The sequence below is a fragment of the Tympanuchus pallidicinctus genome, unplaced genomic scaffold, assembly GCF_026119805.1.
Source record: "Tympanuchus pallidicinctus isolate F22 unplaced genomic scaffold, pur_lepc_1.0 scaffold16, whole genome shotgun sequence".
Classification (NCBI taxonomy): Eukaryota; Metazoa; Chordata; class Aves; order Galliformes; family Phasianidae; genus Tympanuchus; species Tympanuchus pallidicinctus.
The window spans coordinates 299,562-326,745 of record NW_026294679.1 but is presented as its reverse complement, the minus strand read 5'-3'; the positions used below and the strand labels follow the sequence as shown (position 1 = coordinate 326,745).

General features: G+C 44.0%; 1 protein-coding gene across 2 annotated transcripts in view; it reads left to right on the top strand.

Annotated features, from left to right (window-relative positions):
• INPP5A (inositol polyphosphate-5-phosphatase A) overlaps positions 1–27,184 on the top strand; it is a 210,240-nt gene that overhangs the window by 100,374 nt on the left and 82,682 nt on the right. For both annotated transcript variants that reach the window (XM_052677065.1, XM_052677064.1), the window contains 3 exons: positions 6,250–6,313; positions 10,732–10,835; positions 21,424–21,476. In XM_052677065.1, coding sequence (XP_052533025.1) covers positions 6,250–6,313; positions 10,732–10,835; positions 21,424–21,476 — 221 coding nt within the window. The remainder of the gene's footprint in view (positions 1–6,249; positions 6,314–10,731; positions 10,836–21,423; positions 21,477–27,184) is intronic.

Genomic DNA, 27,184 nt, shown 5'->3' with positions numbered 1-27,184 from the left:
TTTATTTAAAGCGATCTTTATATATTAGCTTTATCACGTTTAGTGAGGTAATGCAGTAAATGTTTACTCTGTATAGTAATTAAACTTTTATTCAGGTATTTCCTTTGTGCATTAAATTTCCAGTTGAAATGACGCACTTTAAAAAAGGAATTATGCCGATTAGCTGTTCAAACAGTGCTGGCTGTTTAAATCTGCAGACTTTTGTGGGAAGATTTCCGTATAACCAAAGGAAGAGTGTTTTTAATGCTGGATGTGTAACGCAGCACAACAGTAAGGTTTATGTTGCTGTCACCAGCAGTTTTGCAGATGAATCTTTTGGCATGCAGTAATGAAAGAAGCTTCCAATAGAGTATCAAACAATATTCTGAAACCTAATTCATAGCAGCGATCGTTTAACTTCAATTTACTAACAGACAGAAGATGCCCAGTATTTTCTCAACAGTGTAATTTGGGAGACATAAAGCTTTTCTCATTAATGCGCGCTACCCACAAGTTAAATTCTGCTCTCTGTTTCTACAGTTGGTGATACGGCATGGTGTGGTCAACGTGCTTAAGGGGTAGGAAAAACTTGGATGGGTTTATGCAACAGGCCTCATTGCACAGCTTCAGAAGATCCAAGGGCCAGGCCTTGCTCCTGGGTGGAGGCAACCCATACTACCGATACAAGCTGGGGGATGTAAAGACAGAGCACAGGCCTGCCAAAAAAGACCTGGGGGTACCGGTGGATGGCAAGCCAGAAACATGCCCTCACAGCCCTAAAGCCAACCGTGTGCTGGGCTGCACCCGCAGCAGTGCAGCCAGCAGGATGAGGAAGGTGATCCTGCCCCTCTGCTCTGCACTGGTGAGGCCACACCTGGAGCAGTGTCCAGATGCAGAGTCCTCAGTGCAGGAGAGACGTAGACCTGTAGGAGTGTGTCCAGACGAGGGCCGCAAGTATGATCAGGTCATTCTGTCCTTTCTGTAAGAAGGCATTTTGTTAGCAGTGCTGCTACCACCAGCTAATCACCTGGCTGTTTTGCTGAGTTCCTGAATGCTTCCGTAAGTGCCATTCTCACAAAAGCTTTCAAAAGCTATAATGTATTTGTCTGTGTACACTGTAATTATTGGCTGCGATATTCAAAGAGCTTCTAGGAGTCCACAAAGGAAATGTTTTGTGCTAGGAACACGATACAGCAAGCACTGCTTGCTGAGAGCAGAGTACAAGCCCAGTGTATGGGGGGGCTGCAGCTCCAACACTGTGCTCCTGCCTGCGCCCAGCGCTGGGGGCTCCAACAGCCAGACCCTGCAGTGCAGCTCTGCCAGGCAAGGGCTGTCCTTTAGGTGACGCTTGTTGGAGTCCAGTGCTCTTTCTGTTCTTTTCACTTGGTTTCTCTCAATTGCTTTGTAACACCTTGTGCTCTAATTGTTTACCCTAGCCTACCTATGGGATTTTTCTGTGCAGATCAAAGTATTTAATTCTGGAATATTACGACTGTTTAGTTGCAATGTGGAAGGAGATGGAAGAAAAATCAGTGATCAGTTTTAAATTATTGTACATTTCTAAGTATTTATCTCACCTAAAAACTGTCATCATTCGCGACTGTCCTGACTTTTCACTTTTACTCCTGCTGTTACACTTATTAGGATCTGTGTGCTTGTATTCATGCCTATGCAGGATACTAAAACTTCTCTCTCAAGCAAAATGTGAGTAAATTTTACATGTAAAACCACCTGTCGTAACTCTGTTGCATTTCCCCTGAAGTGATTGGCTGACTTCAGGTCTGACAAAGCCCTTTCCTTCTGTTCTCAGCTCCTATCTGTACTAGTAGAGGTAGAAAGACACCCAGTGATCAAGCCAGACAGCTGCACAGACTGTCTCTGTGACCATATGAGGTCAGTGGGCTGTGCTGATCTTCCTGAACGTTTAGAAACTTCTGTTATTATCAAATGATGATGATTTTGGATGCCCCATCCCTGCAGGCATTCAAGGCCAGGCTGGATGTGGCTCTGGGCAGCCTGGGGTGCTGGTTGGTAACCCTGCATATAGCAGGGGGTTGGAACTGGATGAGCATTGTGTTCCTTTTCACTCCAGCCCATTCTGTGATTCTGGTAGTTATGAATTCAAGAGCTAGCAAGTTGGCCTAACGAACTAAGAGCTCTGTGATCTGGACGCACCCATGAGCTCTGCATTCGCTTGTCACTCTGTCTGGGTTCATGAAGTGCAGCTTCTGTGGCTGCTCGGTGTTTGAGGAGGCAGGATATGGACCATCTCCCACATTATTTGTTTCCTGGCACAGCACTAGGATTTGAGTCCACAGCAGCTGGCGGTGTTTGCAGGGTCTGAGCCTTGCTCACAGAAATGAGGTTCCCCTGATTGCATGAAGCAGAAACGGAGATCTGCCTGGTCAGGGACTGCTGCAGGGCGGTCAGAGGGACCCTAGGCTCTGGAATGTGTATCGTCTCCTGCTCAGGTAAAGTCACCTTCAGTGCATATTATTCTTCAGGCTTCTCTAGAAAGACATTTTTAAAGAAGACTTAAGTCTGTGCAGATTGGGGTTAGGGTTGGGGATTCATTGTTCTGCACCATAGGTAAGGCAGAAGCTGAGAGAGTTGCAGTACATAACAGCCTTTCTGGGATTGCGTTGTAGTAAAAATGCATGCTTACAGACTGTATGCAGTTAGTGCAGAAACACATCTAAGCTCTCCTTAAAATGGAACAAACAAGGAGCTTTCTTCCTTGAGCTTAAAACTTGAATCATTTGGGGCATTTCATGACTTGTAAAGCGTTTCTTTAGGTTACTTAGGTACTGGTTACAGTGCTATTGTAGCTACTAATACTACTTTCTACAAGTAGCGTTAAAAATATGATTAACAAAGTAAAGCCAAGTTGTGGACTTTGAATTACTGTAATTTAACTTCACTGTTGATACGGCCTCTGATTGTGTGAGACATGAATTGAATTGACATAATCTTCTCAAGAAAAGGGCCTGGGCTTTGGCCCGGCAAGAAACTTTCTTTTTGCTTTTGTTTCGTTGCGTTACAGCAGTGAGTTATATCTGCACTCCATCATGTTACAAGTTAACAGTTATTTACAGAAACCTGATTAAGTCTGTAACAATGCGGAAGATAGTGATAGCTGTAATTTCCATTCCATTAGGGCTTTACTTCTTTTCAATTGCATGTTTAGAATTATGCTGTCAAAGCCTATCTTTAGGGTTGATAGTAACAGTTCCTGAAGCTGTATGGGTACTAATTTCAAAATTAGTTTAAAAAAAAAAACAAACAAAAGAGAGAGATTGAAACTGTAGAAAGTCAAGCAGTGAGCAAATCAGGGTGCCCAGAAATAAATCTGTAGCTTGAGTACAACCAGCAGTACTATTTTAATGGAGTTATGCATCTAAAAAAAAGCATCTTTATTCTTGTTTTAGTGACTGACGCATTGCATACAAAAGCTTCAGGATTCATAGTTAAAGAATCATAGCATCACAGAATGGTTTGAGTTGAAAGGGCCCCCTAAGGGCCACCTGGTGCCACCCCCTGCAATGCACAGGGACCCCCACAGCTCCATCAGTGCTCAGAGCCCAAACCCTGCCCTGCAGGGACCACCCCCAGGTCTCAGCCCATGCAGTGCCTCACTGCCCCCATTGTAACACACTTCTTCCTCTTTTAGTTCAGAACCGTTTCTCCTTGTCCTGTCGTAACAGACCCTGCTTAAGAGTCTTTCTTTCTTACAACCCCCCTTTAGATATTGAAAATTTGCCAGATTTTGTAACTGACAACTCACGTGGCTGTTTATATTTTCCTTTTTTGTAGTGTACGTATATCCATTTCAAATAATTTAAATCTGATCTATACTTTTGTTGTAAGCTTTGGTTTAAGGCCAGCTCTTTATGCAGGTAACAGGAATTCTCTCTTTATGACGTTAATATTTTAAAATATCTTAAAATAATCTCTGAAGTTTTTTAATAGCCAAAGGATTTAGTTCGAGTCAGCGGCATTTTATTAGTCACTAATGATACTGTATTCAGTTAGAAATTAATTGGTAGGTTGTAATGTTTCTATCTAGTATGAGGATTGCTTTATTCTGGTGCTGCGTCCTTGTTGCATGACGCTTAAGCAAACCAAGACCCAAAGCAAGCTGGGTCACAGGGAGGTGTACCCATCAATTAAATGTGTGACAGTGTTTTCTGTTGGATGGACTAATGTGTCAAGGAGATGGGTAGGACCTCGTGTTTTTGACAAATCAGCAAATGTTTAATCTCTGGATGTGCAGTGTCTCATAAATAATGCAGCAGTCACTGAACCAAAACAGAACTGTGCCAGGAGGGCCTCTGCTGTTATAGAAGCAAAAAGACAAAATGAAATGGCTTTATCCTTTCTCACTTCTTGAGAAGTCTGTGTGTAGTCATGGGCAGCGGCTGCTGGGCAGCCTTGGGCACCTCGTGGCCCATTCAAGAGCCACCTCTGCTCTCCTGCACTCCAGGCCTGCGTTTTGAGGCACCGCAGTAAGGACTGTTGGCACTCACTGTCAGTTTGGAGCATGGTGCGATTGGTGCCAATTGCAGCAGAGTTTGTAAGCTGTTCTGTAAGTCAGACTGCAGCTGTCTGAGGAATGTGGCGTGGGAGGCATGAAGTATCTCACAGGATCTCTGTGGCATGGAAAAGTGTCCTGAAATCAATGCGTATAAATACCTGAAGAGTGAATGCAGTGCTGGAGCCGAGCTCATCTCAGGGGTGCCCCTGCTTTGCCTGCACCTGGCTGAGTCCTGGCATGGAGACCCAGGACTGTGGGATGTTTTCCTTGGGGATCTCCAACCCCCCCTGGATGTGGGCCCAGGTGCTGCTCTGGGTCGCCCTGCTGAGGCGGGAGGAACCAGAGGGACCCAGAGGGCTCTGCCAGCCTCGGCCATTCCAGGATTGTGGAGTTCTGTGAACGCACAGGAGGCCGTGTGCCGTTTTTGCAGGCTGAGCAACGCGCCCTGTATTGCCTTCATTCTGGAGGTAGCGTTTCAGCTCTTGTCTGTTTGGGACCCAGATACTTGTCCCTGTGAAGTAAGGGACATGCTTAAGCTGTATCCTGCACAAGGATGCTTTCTTTGATGATGAACGTAATAATAATCCTTGAATAAAGACTTAAGATCTCAGAAATCCTCAGAACCGTGGAAAATACTTCAGTGTTTGTAAGGAAGGGATACTGATATTTTGCTAAGTATGGATGGGCTTATTATGCTTTTAAAATAAGTTTGCTGAGATGGGAGTTTGTCTATACGGTACGGATGATTTCTTTGTCTGCATGCATTAATTGATCGTAGGTGACTCATTAAAGCCGTTACAGAATTCCTTATTTGAATTGAGTCACTGTTTGAAAGCCAAGTTCTCAGGACTCCGTCAGCAGGAGGAGTTATGATTATAAATCCTACCTAACTCAAAATTATGAATGTGTAATATTTTATTTTCAATGGTAACTCATTTCTCATTGTTTGTTTTCTTGTGGGCAATAAACTCTGCTTCTGCATACACTTAGCAGCACAGCAGTCAGGCCAGCTTCAAGAAACTTGGCGTGTATTCAAGCATCTTAACTCTCTGCTAATACTTGCATGTATTTTTCTCTTAAGGTCTGTACATTGTGTGACAAAACTTGTTTCTGTGTGCTTTGCACCAGTACTGATAGCAGCACTTGCACCGCAGGCGTGCCTTGCAGAGGTGAACGTTCAGTTCTGTTCAGTCGTTACTGTCGCCCCGCTTACCAGCAGGGAAAGCTGTATAAGCCTGTATAAATGTTCCCACCGCTCTTGTCAGATGTTTAATTTTATGCCTGCTCTGAAGTTGGCAGTCATTTGCTGTGCCCACCTCACTCTGAAGATGGAGATCCTGTAGCTGGCTCTCTGGGCTATTGAATACCTTAACGCTACTCTTGTTCCTGCAATAGGCAGTCTCCAGAAGTTGTGAAAGAACTGTGGGAATGCGTTCTGTGCTTAGAAAGGCACTTGTCTGTTTTACTGACTGTATCCATCAATTTGGCATTTCTGAACGTATGCCTGATTATTGTCCTTACCTTGCTTAGTCAGCTGTTAACAGTCTTCTTTATAACTCTGCATTAAGCATCAGAGAAATTGCTGAGGAAGTTAATACTTTTATAGATGCTATGAAATCTAAAAAAATATATATATTATTTATCATATGCTTATTTTTTGTTGTTGGAAAGCGTGTTGCTTTGGTTTCAGTAAGCCAAAGTAGATGTTTTATACTTTCCTATGTTGTGTTTTACAGGCTCTAGGAAGTTTTTACTTTCTTCATGAATCTTTGAAAAACATCTACCAGTTTGATTTTAAAGGTAAGCAAAGGAATTAAATGCTATTAATTGTCAACTGGCTTTACACATGAAGGCAGTGCTGTCATCTTTTCCTGAAAGCAGTGTCTAGCAGTTTTTCTGTGATATGCAGATTTCTGTGTAATTCATACAAGTCCATTGCTGATAGGCGTTCCTTTTCTTACCTTTTATAGATCTCTTATAAGAAGTCAGTGGACTGGCTGCAGGTTGAAAACCGGTGCATTAATCATTCTCATGCAAAAGGGACCTTTGGATCCATAGAGATCCCTGATGATTTCAAAAGAATTCTGAATGACCACAGGGTTTTCTATGTAGATCAGATATAGGACCGAGACCTTAAATGTCCAACAGCAGTGGCCATTCTGCAGTGCTGCTGAGGTAGATTTATGGCTCAAATTACTTCAGAGCAGCACGGGTCGGTAGGAAAGTGTCATTGTTTCTAACCCACATTGATCCATCAGGTTAGAAGTCTTGCTAAATCTCAGAAGTTTAAAAGTAATGTTAGCCAAGTTACATTGTGTATTAGAAATATTGCAGACAATTATTGAATGCTTCCCAAAGGTGTATATAGCAAAGGTTCTGTAAAATTTATGTTATTTCAGTTGGGAACAGAAATGTTGTGAGCTTCATTTAGCCTCTTGAGCTGAATCACATTAATACTACATCTAGCATCCCATTAACTCGAGACACTGCTAAAATCTTGATAACTATAGAGTGAACTAGTTTTCTTAAATATATGGATACATTATTTTTATTCTCAGTCAAGACAAATTGTCTCTGCTCGTGTAATTGCGGCAGCAGAATCTTTCTCTCTTGAAATATTTGAGTGGTAGTTCCACATATATAACAATTAAAGACTTAGCTAGGATAAGTCCATCTGTCATTGCCAATGTCAGTGCCTTAGGAAAATTTTAGATCTAATATTATAGACAGTTCAAAGCATCTTTTATTTCTGAGAGAGCGTGCTGGAGAACTCAACAGTGATGTAGAATCATAGCATCACAGAATCACAAGGTTGGAAACGACCTACAAGATCATCCAGTCCAACCGTCTGCTCATCCCCATTGCCACCACCAGCACTGAACCACATCACGCAGCACGTCGTCCAGACGCCTCTTGAACACTGCAGGGACGGCGACTCCACCACCTCCCTGGGCAGCCATTGCAGCGCCTGACCACTGAGAGAAAAAGTTCTTCCTTATGTCTAATCTAAACCTCCTCTGGTACAACTTGCAGCCATTACCCCGTGCTGCTCGTTGCCTGGGAGAAGAGGCCAAATCCTTCCTCACCACAGCCTCCCTTCAGGAGGTTGCAGAGTACAGTGAGGTCTCCCCTGTGCCTCCTCCACACTGAACAATCCCAGCTCCCTCAGCTGCTCCTCACAAGGTTTGTGCTCCAGACCCCTCACCAGTTTCGCTGCCCTTCTCTGCACACGCTCCAGAATCTCAACATCTTTCCTGTAGTGAGGGGCCCAAAACTGAACACAGCACTCGAGGTGCGGCCTCACCAGTGCTGAGTACAGGGGGATGCTCACCTCCCTGCTCCTGCTGGCCACACTATTTCTAATGCAGGCCAGGACGCCGTTGGCCCTCTTGGCCACCTGGGCACACTGTTGGCTTGTGTTCAGCCCAGCATCAACCAACACCCCCAGGTCCTTCTCTTCTTCACACTCATCCAGTCACTCATCCCCAACCTATAGTGCTGCATGGGGTTGTTGTGCCCAAAGTGCAGGTCCCGGCACTTGAAGGGACTTCACTTGTAGGGACTTCTGATGAGAGATCAGCCTCAGGGTCTAGCCTTTTCTCCCACTAGCAGACCCTGGGTAATAATAGAGATGGTCTTTAGTGGGTAAACTGTGCAGAGTTGAAATACTGAAGGAAATTGGCGTTGCATATGAAGCTGGGTGTCTAAGATGTTGCTTAGAACTGAACAGTCCGTTAATCCACTGTGCTTGTGAAGCAAAGGAATCAGTAGGTTCCATGGTTTTTATTTACCATGGCAACATTCTAACTGTTAATTCATTTTGGCACCTGAATAGCTTTGTGTATCATAATGTGTGAGCTGTGTCTGCACACCCACTTCCTTATAGGTACCGCTACAGTTGCATCATAGCAGTGCTGGAGAAGTCACAGTTTCTCTCTGAAACTCAAACTCCCTCCTACTGGCCATAGATAGCTGTGTCATAGGTGGCTGTGTTGCTCTAGTGACATCTGGCAGAGCGAAATGACAGTTGTGTAAGGAGAGGAAGTGCTTTCCGGCTCCATTCGTTATTATTCAACAGTTTATTTGCTACTGTAGAGTTTTTAAAAGAAAGTTTAAGAATTAAAAAATGAGAGACATGAAGGCGAAACTGTAGGGAAAAGTAATCAGTATATGAGAAATAAACAAGTACTTGTTTCAGGAAATAAACATTTTTAATGTTAGGTGTTTCGTTCTGCTCATCAAAATGTATAATTACTCTTTAGCAAAGCCTGGTGAGGTGTGAGCCATGCATAAAAAGATGTGTTTGGGTCCAGTTGTAACTTGGAAAGAAAAACTCTTAAAAAGAATCTAAGGAAGGCCGTGCTGCACTGAAGTGGTGTTGGAAGTCGCGTGCTGATCCCTGATGTGGGACAGAATCGGTCTCCCAGTGTAGTGTTGGTAAAATGTCACCCTGAAGGATTCCATTAGGATGTATCTCTCATGACTGTTGAGATTTTCACGGTGCAGTAAGGTCCTAAATCAGAGGTAAAATCCAAATGGATACATTCTCTGGGCCAAAATCACTATGAAGTTCCAGTTCTACTCAAAAGCTGGCAGAAAATCTGTGCTCATCTACAATTTGATTTTCCTGTAGCGTTACCGCATGTTTTCGGAATTCACTTCATAGCTGTACGTGACTGAGTACAGTCTATGGAAGAGAAGATTGCTTCTGGTGTTGAGTTCTTAACAAGAGATACTTGAATTCTAAAGTGAGAATTTTTTCCTATGGTCCTCATGCATTATGGCTACAGCACAGGAGGTGTTGAGCTGTTTCTACAGTTGTCAGACACCTCAAAAGTTACTTACAGTTTAACTACTGAAAAGATGCTTGCTCTGAAGAGCCATCGTCCAGAAGAACTGTCGTCTGGCAGAGGGTTTTGCTGGCTGGGGCGTTGGGGTGATTTTGATCTGCCTCTTGTCCGCAGAGCAGTGCTACAACTTTGGTTATCAGAACAGATCTAGTTTACTCTGGAGTGTTTTTATTTGGAGGTACATGAGAAGGCATGCTTCTTTCCTGCTGGATTGGTTTGTCAGCAGTCGTGTAAATGAATCCCTGGTTCATAGTTAGCACTGATGTTAATATAAGTTGATGGTAAAAGGCCTCCTTTCTGCCAAGTGCTACCTTTTGTTTAGGTACTCCCAGCAAAAATCTTCAGTCCTTACAGTTCTGCCTAATGTGTTCTGTGTCCTGAATGACACCAGGATCTTTTTGCTGGTAATGTTAAACTTTCTCACAGACGTACATGTGTCCGTGATCTACTTAGAATGGTGGCACATTAGTTTATTGGGATATTTGTTTGGTCTTCCTAGTGGAGCCAGATCTCAAATTGACTGTCACATAATGAACAATGCTTAATTTTCTTTCCCCTGAAGATAAATTCATAGATTACAATTAATGTTTCCTCTGATTATATCAACTACTTTATTTAGACAGCTTAAAGGGACAAGTGTTAATTGTTATTCTCACCAGATACCAGTAGAACCAGTGTCTTTTATTTTACTTTTTTAAACAAATCCATCTCAGATCAGCCCATGGGCGGCTCGTGTCCTGTTAGCAGCCCGCAGGCACTGCTGGGTTCGCTCCACTGCCACAGCCAACCCAGCAGAAGGCTTAGATGTGGCCACACAATACATTGGAGGAAGACTGTCAATGTTGTTGATTTAAAGCAAAGATATTCTGAATGACTGCATAGTGATTTGCTGCGTAGAAGTTGTGATTACTAATGTGTGAGAATCATCAGGTGTTTGGCTAGGTGGGCTTAAAATCTGAAGAGAGTTGCTAGATAAACCAAGCAAATAGTCATTACTCATAACAGAATGTGTGTTTTCTACCTTAATATGTATTCTATTGTTTTTCCTCTTAATTATCCAGTGTAAATGGTTGGATTGGATCCTAGGATGTCAACGTACATCTCTTGGAAGAGCTGTGTCAGGAAGTCAGAGTGCTAGAGTACATGGAGACCTGATCTCCAACACTGTACAGTGCTCTGAATTGTAAAAGTAATAGTGCCACTGCCTGTGTAGCTTGAGAATGCCAGCTATAAGCAGCCAGGTGTGTTTTTCCTAAGAAAAACTCAGTGTTTATATTTGCTAAAACCCTACCTTTACATAGATGCCACTGCTCTTCCAATGGGTACTGTAAGAAATGGATGTTAAGTTTGCTTTATATCTTCTCCTAGCTAAGAAGTATAAGAAGGTTACTGGGAAAGAAATCTACTCAGACACTTTAGAAAGCACACCCATGCTGGAAAAGGAGAAGTTTCCACAGGATTATTTCCCTGAGGTACGTACAATCTATAACGTATTTACAGTCATCGTGTGAATTTGGAGTTCAAATGGAGTTCTTTGTGTAGTAGGAAGTGCTTGTGAAGGATGGAGACAGTGATGAAAAGTCTTGTTTGTACATTTAGAACCAAAGAAACAGCAAACTGTGCCAATTGCAAATCTGTTTCAGGGAGACTTAATCCCTGACAGGGTGAGACGTGGCTCTGAATGGATCCCATTTGTATTCAGCTCTGTGATTGTGGCTGCAGTGCTGCTGGTTTCTCTTCAGCCTTGCTAGATACTCTCCAGTCACTGCAAGTGTGTGGGGATAGTTTCTTACCAGCACAAGAATACGTGAAATTTTCAGGTATTTGTGTGTTCCTCTCATGCTGCCCTGGCATTCCCTTCTCTTGCTGTTCTCTTAAGAACTGGGGGGTGCTGTGTGTCTGAGCTGGAGGTTCTTTCAAACTCAGAAGATAAGCTGCCAGCTTTCTTCCATTGCGCTTGCAGGTGCAATTCCACGTGCAGCTGTTGTCCTTGTCTGCAGTTCCTTTCTTTGAAGTAGACTTCAATTTGTTCGTTCTTAATTCTGTGAGAACGTCTAGGACATGGCTGTGTTTGATGGTTGTTGTTGACTACAAACTGGGTGAATATGTTTGTTGAATTCCTGTAACAGCTGTGGATCTAGCTGGTACACTGCCACTTTAATATTAGAAAGAACTAAATAGACTTTAAGAATTAGTTTAGAATTTGTACATATCCACACTTAGAAACACTGAGGTAGTACAAGTGTGCTTGGGATAAGGTTGCAGAAATAGTTGCATGGAATGCAACCTGATGGAATGCTGGTTCTGTCTTTTGAGGGAACTCCAGGCGGTTACTGAGATATTTCTTTTGCTCCTCTGTCAGCAATGAGCTGCAGCGGTGCAGGTGATTGAGAGCACAAGCAGGATGCAGGCGGCGCTGCAGTGATTTCCTCGTAGTGCTGAGAGCATCATGCTCAGCAGCAGAAGCTGTAGGGAGAGGGAAGGGCTCCTGAAACAGCTGCTGCCTGCCCCAGCAGCACTCTGCATAACAAGGTGCTGCTTCCCACAGCGTGGCTAAACACGATGGCAAGGGGAACCAACTGTCTTCGCCTTTACTTCCACACAGTCTTTGCTTTTAGCTTTCAGTGCACTGGCTGTACCTCAAACCCTTCTTCCACCACCTCATTTTCTTCCCTACCCTGCAGAGCAGTGAGGAGCAGCTGCACGATGCCTGGCTGCCGTTGTCAAACCGCGGTCACTCCTCACGGATACATCAGCATTTCCCTGCAGTGCCTGCTCTGCTCTGCGCAGTGCCTCGTGCCGTGCTGCTGCGCTCGTGGAGCAGCGCGGGCCTTCATCTACTTTATTTCAGAACTTCACACAATGGGGAAGTGCCAAGGGCTCCCCAAACTGCAGTCATGCGGACAGGAGAGGCGCTGATATTTGCAGTTCGGTGGCTTTCTGTGCTCGTTCAAGCCAGCATAGTTTTTGTTTGACTTGGAAGATGAGAAAACTGTGGTGGTTTTTACATTAGGCTGGTGGTTTTCTTTTTGTATGGAAGAGCAGGGAGTGTCTCAAGCAGTCATAGCGCAGCAATAGTGGACAAACAGCTGACGTGGTTTTGCTTCTCCTACACACACTGTATGGTATTTTCAAAAGTAAAATTAAACCCTGTGATTACCTGTTACTGGAGCCAAATGCCCCTAGTGGTGCTACTAATTAAAAAAGACCAGAAAACAGTGCGTCTTTGAAAGTAGGAGCTGACGCGTCAGAATGCACGCGCGCGTATCACATCTACATGCGCCTGTATGTTTTAGCCAGACTGCTCATACTGCATTTACAATGTTTTTGTGTGAGAAATGGTTTAAGACTGATTTCTTTTCTCTTTATTACTGCCGCTTAAGGATGATCTAAAAGTAATTACAATGATTGAGGCATAATGCAATTCAAAATAATTACGGCCCACTGCCTATAAAACTAACAAAACTTTCTGTCCTGATTTATGGGTCCTCTTGGCTAGGCATGAGACTCAAATGATGCCTTTGGGAGCAACACTCCAGATAATGTTAGGCCATTTAAAAAAAAGCAGATTTGTGTAGTCTATCAGGCCTGAGTAATTTTTTTTTCCCATAGTGAGAAATTGGTTGTTATCATAGATCACAGATACTGCTCAAAGCTCTTATGAAAGATGAATTAATTTCACTAATGCTTTAATGCAAACCTTTCATGGAGAAGGCTGTATGGTGATAACCTTACTGCAGGCTCTCCTTTCTCAGTGATGATTTATGTTGTCTTTTAGTAGATGAAACTGCCTGTATTCACAATCCATCTGCTGGCTAAAGGAATCCTATTAACAGAGGATCTGGGAAGAGACTTAATATTGTGAGGTGAAAGATGTGGTATCCCCTGTCTGGGACATGAAGTTGGAGGGCTTTTTTCTGTTTTAAAATGTTGATACGTCTCTGAGAGAGCACAGATGATCTATGCCATCTCTGCCAGTTTTCGTACCGGCTTACAGATGGTTGGTCTGCTAGTGAGTATTTGTTCAAGTCAGCGTGAAGAGCGTTTCTTTAAAGCCTGTAGGATGAAGCAGTTTTCTCTTTCCTCCTTCCTGGGACGTTGTTCTTTAAATTCTGTTTCCAAGATTTCCCTTTTCTTTCCAAACGGTCTACTTGAGAATATTAAAGCACATCAATGACCCAGAATTTCTGAGGCTGTTGTTCAGCTGCAGTATATATTTATATATAGAAGGTGAAGGACCACATTTTTATATTTAAGAAGCTAAACTGTTTCAGCTTCTGGGTTGTGTTAGGTTCGGAGCTCGCTGACTTTTCCTTTCTTGATGTTAAATACATGAATTATTAAGGTGAAGTGAACAATTCATTGAAGCTAAAGGAATTAACTGTTTTCAAGCCGTTACCATCTAACTAATTTACGGATTAGAATAGGGAATATACGAATTACACATTAACACAGATGCCATTGTGGAAACAGAGGCATAGGTGTCCTGGCTTTATCCAGCCTGGGATGAGCAGTACATTCCTCAGATCTCCAGCATGAGCTTCCTGTGCTGCCTTTCTCTTCTGCTGCTGCTTTTGCATTAAGCCCAACCCCTCATGTTTCCATCCACCACTATTGCTTTTGTAATTATTCAAATGGTTATGTTCCAATAGTAATGTGATCATACCATATAGATATGAACTAAAGAAAGTCTTAATTGAATGGAAATGGGATCAAATGCTGAGCTAACCTTATCCTGACAATAACAGCAAATACACTGCGGGATCAGAGCTCTGGTCTTGTTGTCTGGGACAACTCATGTAGCACTGCTGGGCCTGGCAGTCCCATGTGTGGCTGTTCTCTTATTACTTTGCTGCTCTTGCCTTAATAATATGAAATTTGTTATTGCTACCCCTTACTACTGTGGCACTTTCAGAAAGCTTTAGTTAAAATGAGCTACAAAGCTACTATTGTATTTTGGTTATTTTGGTTTGGGAGTCTTAAAATTTAATTCCATTGTATATACTCCTCTCAACCCCACGTTTTCTGTTTGAAAGAAAAGAACTTGCATACATTTAAATTGGAGGGTTTAGTGAAACACAGGGGAAAAAAAGACCTCGAAGATCCTCTAGTTCCAATCCCCCAGCCATAGGAGGGCTGCCAGCCACTGCACCAGGCTGCCCAGGCCCCCATTTAGCCTAGTCTTCATTGCCTCCAGGATGGGGCACCCACAGCTTCACTGGGCAACCTGTTCCAGTGCCTCACCAACCTCCAAGTAAAAATTTATTTCCTAACATCTAACCCAGATCTCCCATTTTTTAGTTTAAAGCCATTCTTTCCTGTCCTGTCACTATCAGACCATGTAAAAAGTCAATCCCTCTTCTGCCTGCAAGCTCCCTTCCAGTATGGGAGGCCACAATGAGGTCTCCTCGGAGCCTTCTCTTCTCCAAGCTAAACAAGCCCAACTCCCTCAACCTGTCTTTATAGGAGAGATGCTCCAGCCCTTTGATCATCTTTGTGGTCCTCCTCTGGACCCAATACAACATTTCTCCTATACTGGAGGCCCCAAGCTTGGACACGGTACTCCAGATGGGGCCTCACAAGGGTAGAGCAGAGGGAACAGTCACCTCCCTCTCTCCCTGCCACCATCCCTTTTTTGTTGAAGCCTAGAATACTGTTGTCCTTCTGGGTTGCAGCTGTATGCTGCTGGCTCATGTCCAGCTTTTCATCCATTAGGATCTCCAAGTCTTTCTCCACAGGGATCCTGTCAGTGACTTTTTCCTCTTGGTCTGTTCTCATATCTGGTGTTGCCTCAACCCAAGTGCACTTGGCTTTATTAAAATTCATTAGATTTTCACGTACCCCCTGTTCAAGAGTGTCCAGGTTCCTCTGGATGGTGCCTTTCCCTTCTATTGTGACAACTGCACCACTCAACATGGTGTGATCACCAAGCACGCAGAGGGTCAATCCCATTGCCTGTGTCATTGATAAAGATGTTGAAGAGCAGTGGTAGTGAGACATACCCTTAGGGGACAGCACATGTGACCGGCCTCCACCTGGACATGGAGCCATTGATGACAATCCTCTGAGGACAACCATCCAAACAAGTCTTTATCCACCTAGTAGTGCAACCTTCAAATCTGTATATCTCCGCTTCAGGGATAAGGATGTTGTGCAGGACGATGTCAAAGGCCTTGCAGAAGTCCAGGTAGACAACATCAGTTGCCCTTTCTTTCTCCAGTGCCGTCCCACCATCGAAAAAGGTCACCAGATTAATCAGGCATGATCTACCCTTTGTTGAAGCTACACTGGCTGTCTTAATTACTTCTACTTGTTGCGTGTGCCTTCACATCTCTTCCAGGAGTATCTGCCCATGATCTTCCCAGGCACAGAAAAAGGGTGTTTCCCTTTTTCCACTCATCAGGGATTTCACCTGACAGCTGTGATTTTTCAAAGATGATGGAAAGAAGCTTGGCAACCATAGCAGGCAGTTCCTTCAAAACCCTGGAATGCACATCGTCTGGCTCCATAGACTTGTACACATTCAGCCTTGTGAGGTGGTTTTAGACTTGCTCCACTGTTACACTGGGAGGGATTTTGCCCCCCCCACTTAGAAGTTCAGGGACAGAAGAAATGTGAGAAGCCTGACTAACTGTGAAGGCCGTGGCAAAGAACTCATTAAGTACCTCAGCCTTCTCCATGCCTCAGGAAGCCAGCTCTCCCTTTTCATTTATATGGGGACGTACACTCTCCTTCACCCATCTATCTTGTGTGCCCAGTGTATCTGAAGAAACCCTTCTTGTTGTTTTTTACATCCCTCCCCAAGATCAGTTCCATTCCTTGGCTTTCCTGCCATCCCTGCCCATCCAGGTAGCATGCCTGTGTTCTTCCCAGGCAGCCCATCCCTGCTTTCATTGCTTATACTTCTCCTTTTTTTTCCTCAGCCTGGCCAACAGGTCCTTGCTCAGCCTTGCTGGTTTCCTGCCTCATCTGCCTGATTTCTTATACTGGGGGATGGAGAGCTCTTGTACCCTCAGAAAGGCGTCTGTAAAGTGCTGCCAGCTCTGTTCTGTTCCTTTGTCCCTAAGGAGAGTTTCCCTGGAGATTTCATCCAACAATTCCTTAATGCAGGACATTGCTTGGTATGTTGAGTGTTCTTGCTGTTTGGTATTTGGCCATGTCAGCTGCAAGAGTTGCCATCTTCTCTGTGAACTACAGTGTCCCTTTAAGAAGCTGCGATTGCACCACAGTCATTGCCACTTTAATATGTCTTTCCTTCGTGCCCCTGCTTTGTATGGTTGAATAGACCATTGCTGGGTCACTCTTTAATTTGATATGGTCCCTCTCAGTAAAATGATGGAGAAAAGATGAATTAAGGCTCTGTGCTAGTTGTTATCAATCATGGTTTGTGTGCATTACTTATTGCTAACAGTGCTTTTTGACATTAGCCCTCTATAACCTCTCTCTTCATGTTAATGTTGTCTGGAGGTCCTTTTACCCGATGTAGCGGAGGTTATTTATGTAGGTGGTGCTTCTGGGGGGTTTCAAAAGGTCAGCACGATCTCCTGAGAGACTCTGCTCACAAAGAGAAGACTGACGGAATGTAACTGCAAATTTTCAAGTTGTGATTTTTTTTTGAGAGCTTCTAATAGGGAGGTGTCACAATTTCAGTGAGGCATACTGAAGCAACAGAGTTGAAAAGCATTTAACTTATACTGCTGTTCTTAAAACCACTGTTTACAGCGTATGTGTAAGGAAATGCCAACCTACAGTAAGAAATTCCTGTATTTTATCAAGTCAGAAAAAATGTGTTGCATGTAGCTTTTAATTGGCTTGTGTTAATGAAGACTTGCCTGGAACAGAATAAGGCAGTTGAGCCTAAGGCTGAGCACACCTTAAACTAAAATTACTTCTGTTGGTGCAGTAATCGGTGACAGTCATAGCAAAGCCCTGCAGCAGGCCTGCCAAAGAGGGGTGATGATTGATGGCAGGACTCTTGGTCTCATGTGCTTTGGTTACACTAAACCTTAATCTCATTGTACGTACGTGAGTATATGGCAGCAGGCAGGGAGAAACCTAAGGGAGAAACAGGTCCGACTGATGTCATGGTGAGGCCTGTCGCTGTCATCTGAAAAGGGGGAGGTTCTGGAGCTGTGGAATGTGAATGTCATAGCTGTTTTCAAGGAGGGCTTAAGGGAGGGTCCCAAGTAGCCATCCTGTCCTTATCTGGAGGAAGGGGATGGAGGTCTTTCTAGATGACCAGCTGGGAGCTGGCAATGGCTTACAGGGTGGTGATCTGTGGTGCAAAGTGTGGCTGGTGGTAGTCCTCCAGACCACGCTGGGTTCAGCATCTGTTTGACAGCTTACACAGCAGGATGGATCACATCTGCTTTGCAGATGATGTGCAGTCAGAGTAGCAGAAAATATACCGGAGGACAGGGCTGCTGTTGAGAGGAACTTCAGCAGGCTGTAGAAGCAGCCTGATGGGAACGTTTGGTGAAAGTTAATGCTAAGTATCCTCATACTGGGATGGGATGACTTGTGGGCAGCACGGGCGTCCTGAAAATACAAAAGCACCCAGGGTCTTGTTGGACAGAAGTACAACGTGAGCCAGCACTGTGGCAGCACAGAAAGCTAGCAGACTCCCAGCATGTGTCAGGTCCCTGGAAGGGACTCTTCTTCTCTATTTGCTCCTCTCGGAGGCCAGCATTGCGTTTCCAGTGTCTTGTTTGCGAACCAGACAAACATGGGCAAAACAGAACAAGTGTGGCAGAGGCACCAAACTTGTTGGGGCTGAAGCAGAGATGTGAGAGTCTGGAGAGATGGTCTGTGCTGAAGGAGAGACTGGGATGGGGGCTTTGGAGGGGTGGGATGAGGCTCTGCTGGGTACCGTGCAGCAGTGGGACAAGGGGCAGTGGTCACCAGCTGCAGCAGGGAGAATCCTCTAAATATTAGGAGGCTGGATTTCACCCTGAGGATGAACACTAGAAGAGAGGCAGGCTCAGGTGGGTTATGGAATCAGTGTTGTCCTTGCAGGTGCTCAAAACCCAACTGGGTATGGCTCTAAACAACCAAATATAAGTAGCTGTGTTTCAGTTGTACCTCTTTTAAGCCCCTGTTGTGTTGCCAAAGAGGAAAAATAACAAATGAAAAGTGACAGCTCAATCAAAGATAATACTGTGGGCTGCATCATAGGCTTGGAGCATTGATTTTAAGTTTTGTGTATTATTCTTTAGTAATTAGAATCAATATAGTTATTGTTAAGGATGAAATGACAGTGCCCCTTTTTTCATTGAGATTAAAGCTGATGATGAACACTTTCAGTATTTAACTTTCTTTTCCCAGTGTTTTCCTTTTGAAATTGAAATTTGCCAAATCTCAACGCATAACAGTATTACCATTATCATCACAGAAACTGTGAATAAAAAGAACTTTATTGGATTATGGCATTTGTAGTTTGCTGTGAAAGCTGGGCTATCAGGAAGAAGTTACTGTTTCATAACTCCAACCTACCATTCTTTATGGATCTGAATTACTGCCGCAGCCACAGAAAACTTTTAAAATGAAGTAGATGTTTATTCACAACCACAAGTGTTCTTCCTCAGTAGAGCTACAGTTTCAGAAAAATAAAGAATTGGGATGTGCTAAGGGAAAACGATAAGGATTTGGATAAATTGTTTCATCCCTGAATGTGTGTCCATCAGCTAGATTTAAGAGTAGGGAACTGGTAGGGTTTTCTACCTGAACGTAACCTTTTTAGACCCAAACAAGTTTTCTTGCTTTCAGAATTACAAATTCTTAAAAAACTGAAGCAGCCGCAAACATCAGCATCAGCAAAAGAAAGGCATAAGATAATATGAAGTCTCTAAAGAAAACAGAAGGAAATGTTTCTTGACATTCTGGAGTTCTGTCCAAAGAGAGAGGCCATGGATAGGAAGATGAAGCACAACTTCATTAAACGAGTCAAAAACATTAAATTTTTGCAAACTGAGGTTCTCACACCAAGTCTCATCAAAAACCATTTATTTCAGTCCGCATCAGATAATTAATGTCAGATTTGTTAATCTGTTTTGCTCCCTCTTATTTACGTCCTGTGAGTACACTGCAAGCCAACTGTAAGTAAAGAGGTAAGAGAAGAAAGCTGTTCAGTGTGTCTGCACGGTATCAAATAACACATGGGTTCAGCAAGATGAAGTACTTTGCTGTTAGTCACCGTGCCTGGACTCCGCAGTGCTGAGGGGACCACCTTGTGCAGTCCATTGCTGTAGCAATTGCAATGATGAATCCCTGTGGAAGCGCCTCAAACCTCCTTTGCTGGGGCCACCACAGCCAGGCGCTCAGACTGCGGCTCTCCTCAGACCTGGCAGTAAAATCGGGCTGCAGCCACATGTGCAGGGTGGGCTCACACTGCAGAAAGGCCATCCTGAAATTAGCGCTGGAAGCGACAAATACTGGTGTCAAGTTCCCCAACATCTGTAGTGCGTAAATGCACCTAGAGTTAAACTGTCAGATTTTGTGGACAGCTTTTTACTTCTCAGTTTTGTGGCATGCAGGGAGCGCTTTCTCCAAGGTGACGAGCGCTGTAGTTGAGTGTGGCCCGTGAAATAAGCTGCCACCAGTAATTTTGCACTTTTTTCTGGGTTTGGATAGAAAAACTGCACATAAGTAAGTAGTTCTCATATTCAAGCTTTCAAGAACAAAAGCATGAGTTCAGTAAAATAAACATTTTTAAGTTTTCTTAAGCATATTTGGAATGCGACAATAGTCTTGGTGCAAATGCAGTGCTGGTGAAGGGAGCAGGTTTGTGGTAAGAGCATCCTGAGTGCTGCTACAGAAACCAAGGTGGTTTCTGTTGTTACTGTTTGTGCATAAGGAGGGGAGGAGATGGGAGATGAGAACTGTTGTTACCTGATGGTGGTTGTGGGATGAACCGTTTGGGTTCTGTGATGGAGCTGGCTATCTCAGCAGGATTTTGGACCTGGAAATTCCATGAGGACTTCTGTTCACATGAGGTTGCTAAATAGAACTGGGGTGTCTCTTTTGAATGCTGTTGTCAGTGCCTTAGGAGAAGTCTATTTTTGCCCAAGGAGGCTGTGGATGCCCCATCCCTGCAGGCATCCAAGGCCAGGCTGGATGTGGCTCTGGGCAGCCTGGGCTGCTGGTTGGTGACCTGCACACAGCAGGGGGTTGGAACAAGATGAGCACTGTGCTCCTGTGCAACCCAGGCCATTCTGTGGAAGCGTAGGGAGCAGTACCCCGACTCTGAGGAGTGCTCTGCTAAGGCTGATGCTTGTAAGTCATAAGTACTTGCAGACTTGCTACAAAATCATTGGCATCATTATTTAGGTCTGTCTGGTGCAATATTCATTACTGAAGAACATTCACCTAGCCCCACATCCATTGTTAACTGTGAATAAATAGGATGCAGAATCATGTCTTTCTGTGGGAGGCTGTAATTTATGGCCATGGCTTAGGAGTGGTGCTGAAGAAATCCTTTTACTGTTCCAGAAGTACACTGGCAGGTGCCCTGGCAGGAGCTGATTTGTGGCTTTCTTGCGGATGTTGCAGTGTTGATAAATGTAATATTTTACCATTATTTAAACTCCCTTTAACTTTTATAGAAATATTAGGTTGGTTGGCTAAGCAGGAGAAATAGCTTTCTAGCACATCCCCTTCATTTTGATTTGATGTAGATCTATGATAAGATTTTACAGTTCAAATAAAATTACAAAGAAGCAGAAGTATTTATGCAGAGACAGTAAGAATTCACCAGTTTAGGGCAAACATCGATATAGTTGTAAAGCTTTATTGATGGGTTATCTTTCATCTGTAAACAATACCCAGGTCTGTATGCATTTTACTCGTGAATTTGCAACTGAACTGCAGGACCAAAAATATAAATAATTCCAGAATTTGTGAGAAACTGTTTGTGTTTGCAAGCTTCCTTGGTCAGTATGTAGTGCTTTTTAGATTCGTTGTGTGGATTAATTTTGTTTTATTAGCTTCTCTGTGAAAATACATATCTTTCATCACAGTAATCCTTTGCTTAAGATAACTGATTCTTATTTGCTTATTTTTCAGTGCAAGTGGTCCAGAAAAGGTTTCATTCGAACAAGGTGGTGTATTACTGATTGGTACGTTGCCTCTTTAACTTCTTTCTGACTGTATGTGTTGTATGCTTTTTTTTTCAGCAGCTGTCTCAAATAAGATGTTCATATACACAAAAAGTAAATTCGTTTCAAAGCAGTTACTTGAATTTATTATTTATTGAGCACACAACACTCTAAGTTGTAGTGAGGCACGTCCAAATGTGATTTTAATATTGACACACATGTGCAGTTAGCATGGGACAATTTACTTCATAAGCAGTCTTTTGACCAAACATGATCAAGACCTTTCCGTACCTGTGACCGAGTCCAGGATGTGGAGTCGCAGTGCAGAGCTGAAGGGATCCCAGCCCTCCCCCCAGGGAGTCCAACAGTCTGCAGCATCTTGCCCAGTTCAGACACTGCTTGTAGGCAGGTGCAGCCCTCTGCTCTGGGGTTTATCAGGGAAACTCCTGCTCGTTATGAGCTCTTTAAGCCAGCCATTTAAGACCCCATCCAGTTTCCATTGAAGCCAGTGGAGGGTCTCTACTTTTACTGAATGCAGCTTTTTGACACCAGTTACTACTATGTTATTTTTAATGGAACAGAACTTTTATTCGTCATATTCAGGTCAGGAATCCCAGTTTAAGCCCAAGGCACGATCCTGTTCTCTGTGAGCTTGCTTATTCTCATCCCAGAGTAAAATAAAGGGCCTGGCATCCCACCGTTCACCGACCAGAGTTGAGGAGGGTGCAGCAGAGAGCAGGTGGCACGCTTTGCATCTCTGTGCTCATGGACTGCTTCAGAAATAACCCATCAAGTGAGTTTGATATAACCTGCCTGAAAACCGTCCCACATAAGATGTGCTGTGAAAACCTGAGAAGAAACAAACATTTTTACTCTTGGGATTATCCAGCAGCCTAAACAAACCTTAAGGAGGTCAGAGTTGAGGGCTGCAGATAACTGTGTGAATACAGAAGTTGAACATCCTTATGTTGTTGTGTGCTAGCAGACTTTTTTTGGAAGTACCAGCTAGTACTGACAGGAGGTCTATTTCATATAACTGAAGCTATTTACTGTCTGTGTTTGAAAATAGATCTGTAATAACAATAATATTAGTATTAGTGTATGTAGGAGAGAGTAGCTGATTGTGCAAAAACTGTAACTGAGAGGACATGAATATTCTCCTTGGCTTCACACAAGGAGAGTTCAGCAAACCCACAGATAGTTTGAATTTCTCTTGTCCCACCTGGAAATTTGACCATAGTTTTTCACCGTTTAGTCGTTGTTCTGGTTTTTACTGCTTATTTTTGTAATAGTCACCTTAACACAAATGACCATAGAGTGCTTTGCCATTCCCCCTGTAGTTTTTTCATGTCTTAAAATCACAAGTTTGATCTTCAAGTCTTGAGTGCTCTTGCTTGTTTGCATAAGCATGTTTATTAGACTAAGCAAAAAAAAATTGTGAAAAATGGGAGAGCAGCAATCTTTTGCCCTTTACAGACTTTCTTTTGACCTAGAAATCAAACAGGTAGCTGCTGGATAATTTAAGTTCTTGTTGATTTTTCTGTATCCATATAACACGACACATGACTCCGCCAGCAGAGACCTACTGCTGTGGGAGGCACCAGTTGCTAATCTGGCCTTTTCTCTTACATTACAAGAATTCTCTCTATTTGCAGGAAAAAACAATAAATCTAGGCATTTATGAGAAAAAGAAAAATGAAGCTCTTCATGATTAGATCTAAAGTAAATGTTTTGTTGCGTGTTGGTAGTAAAAAAAAAATAAAAAGAGTACTTTCTGGAAGGAGAAGTCTATGGCCAGATGTTCAGATCAGTTAATATACCATGCTTACTTTTCACAAGGGTGTGTTGGGAATAAAAATGAATAGACTCACAGCTTTTTCTGATCTGTAATGAGGTGAGATATGGTGGTAGATTCCTGTTTGGAATAGTCTATGAATGTGATCCACATGATATACAGCAGAATCTCAAAGGCTTCTCAGGGCAAGTTGAAGAGGCAAGTTTTGTGCGAATTCTTGAAGGGAGCTGTTGGTTTTAACTGCCTGGGGAAGCATCATTATAGGATGTACCTTGTGCAAGAAGCAGAGGGTTTCCAGAAGAGCAAGGAAGTTACCTTATTTCAGAAAACTGCCCTCTTCTTCCTCCTCCTGTACTTGGTGATCTGCCCTGGTTGAGTTCCTCTCTGAATCCAGGTTTTTCATATCCATTATTCTTCATGAGCTTACTGTTAGTATAAATGAGGAATTAAGAAATTCTTTAAAGGGAATTTAAGGGGCACTCTTGAGATTTCTTTTTAAGAAATGGAAGGAATTTAAGAAAGCTTTCCATTTTGGATGGAAAGCTGTACATGAGCCAGCAATGTGGCCACATCTGGGCACAGTAATACAAGTGGGACCTCGCCAGTGCAGAGTAGGGGGGCGTATTCACCTCTCCTGACCTGCTGGCCGTGCTTCTTTAGATGCAGCCAGGGTACAGCTGGCTTTAGGGCTGCAAGGGCACAGTGCTGGCTCATGTCCAGCTTGCCCTCCACCACTACCCCCTCAGGTCTTTTTCGGCAGGTCGGTGCTCTATCCTTTAATCCCCCAGCCGGTATTGGTAGTTGGGGTTGCCCAGGAGCAAGATCTTGCATTTGGATTTGTTGAACCTCATGGCGTTCACCTCATGAAGTGCCCACTGCTCCAGCCTGTCTGGGTCCCTCTGGATGGCATCCCGTACCTCTGGTGTGTCGACTGCGTCCCACTGCTCAGTGTCATCAGTAAACATGCCAAGGGTGCACTCGACCCCACTGTTGATGTCACTGATGAAGGTATTAAAGAGTATTGTCCCCAGCACCAACCCCTGGGGAACACCACTCATCAGCCATCTCCATCCAAACTTTGAGCCATTGAGCATTGCTCTGTGGACTCAATCCTGCAGCCAGTTCTTTCTCAATCAGATAGTTCACCCATCTGTATTTCCAATTTGGAGAGAAGGATGTTCTGGGATAATGTGTCAAAGGCCTTAATGAAGTCCAGATAGATGACATCAGTGGCTCTTTCCTTGTCCACTGATGCACAGACACCACCATTAAAGGCCATAGTTTGGTCAAGCAGGATTTACCCTTGGCGAAGCCATGCTGGTTCTCCTGTATCACTTCCGTGCCTTCTGTGTGCCTTAGCATAGCTTCCATGAGGATCTACTCCATGGTCTTCCCCGGCACAGAGGTGAGACTGACATGTTGGTAGTTCTCGGTGTCATCTTATTTACCCTTTTTAAAAATGGGTGTGATGTTACCTTTTTTCCACTCACCAGGGATTTCACCTGATTGCCACGATTTTCAAACATCAAGGAGAGTGGCTTGGCAGCTGCATCAGCCAGTTCCCTTACGACTCTGGGATGCATCTTATTGGGACCCAGTGCTTCTCTGCTCTAAAGGGAAAAGTTGTTTTTGAAACCTGAAATCCCAGGAAAAGTAGTCTATCACATGCTGGAGCTGATCTGTGATTTACCTTGCTGAGCACTGGGGAAGCGGACAGGAAGGCCAGGGAAGAGAGGTGATGCTGAGAGGGTGTGCAGTGGATGTGTCTGGGAAGAAAAGGCCAGAAATCCTTGGAAGGCTCTGGACTGAGCCCAAATAGTGGTCCGCAGTGAAGGAGAGAAATGAGACTGTCTTTCATTGCTTAATCTAGTTGTAACTCTGTGCGTAGCTTAGCCTGAGGTGAAGAGTGCATGGTTTTAGAGCTCTTCACAAGTCATTGTCTTGCTTCTGCCTTAAGGGGGTATATGCACAAAACACAGCACCTGGAAAAGCAGTGTGTACTGAGTGGCATTTCTGTGGTGATCAGCATGGCTCCAAGGGGTCCATGGCAGGGCAACCAAGAAACTGTTTGCCTGCAAAGGGGAGCTGGCGGACCTGTTGTCCTTGGCGTTCACCTCAGCTCCCACGGACAAAGACAGTGCTGTGCCTCTTGGACAGAGAGCGTAGAGCTGGTCTGGTCTGAGCACCTCATCCAGCTGAACTGTGCCAGCAGGACAGGGCCCTTGCTGGAGCAGAGGCAACTTAATTTTGCTTCTACTCTTCCCATAACGTTTTTTCGGATCTAAGAACTGGCTACTTTTGTCTTTATTGGCATTCTTTCTGTATGTGAGCATAAAGCCTTTTGAACAACACAAAGCTGCTCCTGGGCATTAGGAAAAACTTCCTTACTCTGAGAGTGACCAAGCTAGGAACAGGCTTCCCAGCAGGGTGGTTGATGCCTCACCAGTATTCCAGAGGCATTTGGACAGTGCCCTCAGTATCGTGCTCTTAACATTTGGGTTGCCCTGAGGAGATGCCCTGATTGGGCTGACAACCCTTGAACTATTCTGTTGTAGTCTATAAAAAAAAATTTTTTTTGAAACAGTAGCCATAATTTTGGCATGTAGCAGTAATTTGCACGTAGGATCTGATGGAACGTGCCACATTCTCATTTTTGGGGGGGAGGATCTTGCTGTTAGGAAGGGCTGTTGTTTACCTACATCTGTGGGCCAAGAGTATTCAAGGTTTTCTATTTTCATTACTCTGGCCAAAAGAGCTTAATCACAAAACAGTGAGATGGTGTCATTTTGGAAAGCACACACCAGGTATCTAGGATACAAAAGGTCACAAGCAGAGAGAATGTAAACCGGAATGCCAGCTTGGGTGTAACAGTTGCACAGATTTCTTTTTGCTGCTCAAGTGGGTCCTATCTGTGAGCAGTTGAAAACTGAAGTTCAGTAGGACAGCTTGCCTTCCAAGTGGCTGTCAGCTCACCTTGAGTGATACCTACTGTGTGATTAACATGATGAAAATAATACATTTCTCCATGTGAGCATGATTATAACAGAAAATTCCTTCTGCATGAAGGTTTTCTGCCTCAATGGAAAGTGGGATTGTGTGAAGTGATTTAAGGTACAAGAATACAGTTGTATGCAGGTATGTTGTCAGTCTTGTGGTATTCCTCTTACAAATGCCATTATCAGCCAAAATCAGCCAAATCTTGTGCAATCTTGTAGCAAATTCCAGTCCCCATGTCAAAGGATGTATGCTTTAATACTGAATATGTTATAAACAGTCCTCACAGCAAGAGGTTGGAAAAATAGGGTGGACATGCAGTGATCACAGGAGGCAACTCAGCTTTTATGCAGGAGGGTAGAGGAAGGATTTCTATTTCACAGGGGCTTGAAGTTGGTTTCAACGATTAATAATGAACTTCCAGCATGCCCCTATTTCTCTTCTTCCCCTACCCAGCTCCATATCCATCAAACTTCCTTAGCAGCAGTGCGCTCTGTTTCAGGGCTCCATGTCAGTCCATGGCTGGACTCCAGGGCAGCACTCAGCTCCTGCCGGCTGCTCCAGAGGATGGCGCGGTGCTTCCCAGCCAGAACCTGCCAGCAGCTGTGTGGGGCAGCCATGGGCTGTGGCCGGGCCCAACGGGCTGCTGCCCACCCACTGCCTCGTGCAAGCAGCGAGGGACGGGTCAGTACTCCTGCTTTCAGGGTAGAATGCAAAGCAGTGACGTTTTACAAATTTTGCTTGTTTTCCAAGACCGGTTCCTCATCATGCAGCACAGTCGGAGCTGAACTCCAGATGTCCTTTTCCGTGTTGGAAGTACCGTGCAGACTGACCGCTGCTGTCTTGGTGTTCTGTGTGCAGGGGCTGAGGAGGAGCTGCAGTTACACAATTCAGCCTTTAATGTCAGCAAAATTGTGTATCAGTAGCTTTTCATTTTGTT